Raw genomic sequence first — 4,813 nt, 5'->3', positions numbered from 1 at the left:
ACTTTGCATTTACTGCTGATAAAGGTGGTCTTCTTGCCCTCGGTCGTGTTCTCCACGTAGTAAGCTACTGCGCAGATCGCCACTTCCGAGGCGTCGCTGAATAGATGTAGTTCTCGGCGGTTCCACCGACTTACTATGGCGCATCTGGGGATGGCGCAATTTAAATTTTCTAACTGTGCGATCCAATTTTGCCATCTAGTCTTATGATCTTCTCTTATCGTTTCGTCCCATCCGGTTTGAGCCCTCCATACATCCTGTAGGAGCATCTTAGAGCGGATGACGAGACATCCCAGGAATCCGACCGGGTCAAAAACTCGCATCACTGCACTCAACAGCTCCCTTTTAGTGGGCCAACTGTCGCTACCCTGGCCGAGTGGGTCGTCGAATTGATAAATAAACTCATCTGTGGCAGGTCTCCAAGTCACTCCCAGGACTCGTCCTGTGAATTCATTTGTAGCGCCGGCCGTCTCGTGCGCTTCCGTTAGGTATATCGGCGTGGCCGGCGCGGCGCGCGCTTCAGGGCGGCACCGAACTGAGCACTTCACTCTTGTTGCTAGCCCAGTTCGTCAGTGTAAACCCGCCTCGGCGTAGGACTTCGGATACCTCCCGGACCATTTTCTCAGCAGCGCCGGCATCGTCCATGGCGTCCAAATAATCATCCATATAAAATTTGGATTTGCATGCCGCCGCTGCCTCCGGGAACTCGTTTCTGACTCTGTTCGGCCACTGTATTTCGCACATACTGCGCAGAACTTGGTGAGCACGCGGCCTCCAAAAGTCATTGACGTCATCTTGTAGGTTTTCGGCATCGACTCCGGATTATCTCGCCAGAGATAAAGTTGAGCGAGTTGATCTTGTTTTGTGATTTTTATTTGTAAAAACATTTCACTTATGTCCGCCGCAAGCGCTATATGTCCCTCCCGGAATCGAAAAATATTTCCCAATAGCGATGATAATAGGTCCGGTCCGGCCATTAACTTGTCGTTGAGAGAGACGCCTCTATACCTTGCTTGCGGCGTCGAAGACTACCCGTATTTTGGCGGGTTTCTTCGGATTAATGACCGCAAAATGTGGCAGGTACCACCTCTTTGGTACGTTATTAATTCACTTTCACATACCTCGGATGCATATCCCTTTTGTAAGTATCCGTTCATTTTCTCATGATATGCGGCGGCAAGCTCTCTGTTATTTCTTAATTTCTTTCCACTCCTTCCAGGCGGCTGAGAGCGTGTTGCCTATTGTTGGGCAAACCACGTATCTCCGTCTTTCCACAAGAGTCCAGTCTCCCAATGTCCATCCTGAAGAGGTTTTGTCGTGGCTTGCATGATCGCGTATGCGCGCGTTATCTGTCTGTCAACGCGCGTGGCACTCGTTACTCCCAACGAGTCGATTGTGAAGTTATTTTTTACAAGACTTGCTAAATTAACGCAGCACTTGGTTTGCTGCGCACTATCACTGTCAGTCGGGCTTGTGGGTAGCTCCGACACGATACGCTCGTTCTGTCCGCGGCACTCGTGATTTACTTCGGTGGTTACAAACGGCCTTACTGGCCCGTTACACTCGCGATTCACTTCCGCGATTGTAAGCGGCATTACTAGCGAGCTATACTCGCTATTCACTTCGGCGGTTGTGAGTGGCATTACTAGCCCATTACGCGCGCGATTCACTGCCGCGGTTATGGGCGGCATTACAAGCCCGCTACACTCGCGATTCACTACCGTAGAGCACTTTGATTTACTCATAGTCGCGAGCGTAATGTGCTTTGCGCCAGTGCGCTGCCGTTGACTCTACCGTGAGTCACCCAGCCTAACAAGGTTCTTGAACGGATTTCATCACCGTTCGTTATCACTTCCCGCGACACTATTACGCCAGCGTTGTCTTGCCCGATGATCATTTGTGCTTGACAATTCTCGAACCGTTCGCGGTTCCACTGCGTGCACACGGCGCTTGTGGAAGGTTCAATTCTCGCACTGTGTTCGCTCCGATGCGATATGAAATGTCACTATTTCCTTTTATGTTCACTTGCACTCGGCGCGTGTCTATCGTTGCACTATTTCCACCGATTCCGCGGATCGAGATAACATCACTACGTCCGCGGGCTCCCACTTTGTTCGCGACTTCATTGTCTATCAACGTGATAGTGGAACCCTCGTCCAGCATCGCGTTCACTGTTACGCGTCCCCGTGGTCCGCTTATTTCCACTTCGATCACTTTTAATAGAACTTTCGAGTCACTATTCGGTCCGCTCATTACCCCGACGAACTGATTCCCGTCGGGCACTATTGCGGTTTCACTAACGCTGTCGGCGCTATTCACTCGCGGCTCGCTGTGTAATAACTTGTGATGGTTCGCTGTACACGTACCCACGTTGCACTTAGCAGTGCTTCGGCACTGGTTTGCTCGGTGTCCGTCACTCAGGCACCGATAACACAATTTTCTATTTCGCACAAAGTCTCGTCGCGTCAATAACGACATCTTCGCAAACTCGTTACATGCACTTAACTTATGACCGCTACGGCCGCACTTCGCGCACTTTGATTCTGTTGTTGGCCGTGATTCCGTCGCCGCGAACACTGTTTCCTTTCCACGCGCCGGTAACTTCGTCTTTTCAAAGGCGCAGGCGTCCTTGGCGTTGTCCGCGAAAACCATGATCCAGTCCGCGAAGTCGCGAAGTGTTGCCTTCTTGTTAGCTCCTTTCCGCGACATCACCCAGAGTTGCCGCGTGAAAAACGGGAGTCGAAGCACCATCTCGTTCAGCAGTTCGTCCGAATGCAGATGTTCTTTGCGCCTCTTTTCCAACGTGAGGCACATGTTCCGTACGGCAATCGCGAACTCCACTAAATCGTCCATGGTGCTTTCTGCCGTCAGTCGCGGTGATTTTCGCAGCTTGTCCAACTGCGTGCTCATGATGACGTCCGGGCGGTCGTAGTGCGTCTCGAGGGTGCTCATGATCTTATGAACATCCTTTGATTCCACTAGTAGTCCCTCCACTAGCGCCCGGGCGGGCCCTTTGAGTGCCTTCTTCAGCCTGAGAAGGTTTTCCGGGTCCGTCAGTTGGCACAGCTCTGAAGACTCCCAGAATTGGTCGCAGAATGCCGGCCAATGCACGGGGCTGCCGCTGAAGTCCTGTAGCTCCCTGGCGTTCCCCTGTCGAGCGAGCATGGCGCCGATGCGTGTTTCCTCTTCCTGGGTTTGTCCTCGATTCCCTCCTTGCTTTGCCAGCAAGGCCTCGAGTGCCAGCGTGAAACGGTCGGCTGGTTCGGCGTTGGTGTGCTCCTCGACCCATCTCTCTGTGTTGCGGCGCGCCGTTTCCTTCGGCCTCGCCTCTTGATTGTCCTCCTCAGAGAAAGGCTCGTTCCTCTTGGGGTAGACAGGATCAATGACTAGCGCGTCCCGGTCCTGGGGCGCGCTCGATGTAGCTTCCTTCTCCGCCTGGGCCAGAGCGGTCCGCGCTCCGAGTTGCGCGGTGTCTGGCTGAGCGGCTGGCTTGCTTGTAGTTCCCAAAAGCGACATCAATTGCTTGATTTGCTTCTCGTAGTGTCTTCTCTCCCGACGCCTCTCAGATCTCTCGTTCTGCAGCGTCTCGTCAGTCGCAGTCGGCGAGGGGGTTGCTTCTTCCTGAAGAGTGATGTCACCTTCCGAATCGGAATCTCCATCCGATACGGGCTTGGTGGGCTGCTCCTCGGCGTTCTTTCCAGAGCGTAGTGAGGCGGGCATCGTAGATTCGTCTCGGCTGAAGACTCAAAGTAGATGGCAGCTGAAGATCACAATCCGGCGAGTCGAAGGACCAGAAACTGTACTGTACAAGTAACAGTTTGGACTGTATTCCACAATCCTGTAGCAAGGGGTAGGTGTTGGCCGTGTCTCGCTGCCGTCGTCGCTCTCGGGGTCGTAAATCCCGAAAGTTATGTAGTCTCGAAATTCCTCTCAAGTCCGGTGTCACTGCGTAGGTCGGTGGAAGATACTGGTTCGTAGTCCTGGGGTGAAGCGATGGTCAAGTCCAAGGTGTAGATCCAGTAGTAGAGCGGGAGGTCGGGCGGGGTGACGAAATGAAATGATCAGACTAACTTGATGTCTCGAGGCGAACTCAATATTTATTGTTGTAAATGTACACATTATATAGGGCGTGTTGCGGGCTCCCGCTACCTGCGTCCGAACCGGCGTTAGGCCAATACGGGAGTGGGGGGGGAAATACCGCTCCCACTATACCCGGCCGGCGCGCCTCCCCCAAAGTGCATATAGGGAGGTGCCGGCGCTCGGCCCGGTCACTTCGCTGGGAGCCGCCGCACGCGCCACATCAATTATAAAATGCCTTTTTTAAGGCAGTCCTTAGTCTTTATACAAATACAAATATGCATGTTAGGGCAATAACGCGTCAAACGTCTAGATTCAGGCCCTTTTTAGGGCCTGTAACACAAATTCCTGCTCTATAGTACCCCGGTATCGCTAAAGTCAGACCCGAAAGTGGAATATTCATCCTTTATTGTGGGTCCAACATTTAGCCTACAGATACCGGGGGCCCTAACTATATTATTGCATTTTATTCTCATATTTAACCGTCCGTTACAGGAGGTCATCTGCAAATGCAGTCAGTTCGACTCCACGGCCTAAATCCTTCTGAAGGACATCATCTACAATGTAGTTCCAAAAACTTGGTCCACATGAGGATCCCTGAACACACCCCTTGGTCGTGATTTTCTCAAGTGCAGCATCAAAGTGTGACAATTTAACTCTTCTTTGGTGATGGTAACTTTTTACAAGCATAAACAGGTTTCGAGGGCACCTTTTCTTACTTAGTTGGCACATCAAGAAT

General features: G+C 52.1%; 1 protein-coding gene across 1 annotated transcript; it reads right to left on the bottom strand.

The window, feature by feature from the left end:
• Positions 1 to 1,890: 1,890 nt before the first annotated feature.
• LOC148271000 (uncharacterized) lies at positions 1,891 to 4,598 on the bottom strand. Its single transcript, XM_088241930.1, has one exon. It carries the CDS (start codon positions 3,715 to 3,717, stop codon positions 1,891 to 1,893), a length of 1,827 nt encoding a protein of 608 aa, XP_088098056.1. The 5' UTR covers positions 3,718 to 4,598.
• Positions 4,599 to 4,813: the final 215 nt, after the last annotated feature.

The sequence above is a fragment of the Micrasema longulum genome, unplaced genomic scaffold (genome assembly GCF_059751315.1).
Source record: "Micrasema longulum isolate JH-2025_06_02 unplaced genomic scaffold, ASM5975131v1 h1tg003175l, whole genome shotgun sequence".
Taxonomy (NCBI): Eukaryota; Metazoa; Arthropoda; class Insecta; order Trichoptera; family Brachycentridae; genus Micrasema; species Micrasema longulum.
The sequence above is the reverse complement of the archived record's forward strand: the minus strand, read 5'-3'. Positions and strand labels throughout refer to the sequence as shown.

What these genes read in the sequence shown, in the direction of transcription:
- LOC148271000 (XM_088241930.1), bottom strand. Translation starts at nt 3,717, where the DNA reads ATGCCCGCCTCACTACGCTCTGGAAAGAACGCCGAGGAGCAGCCCACC.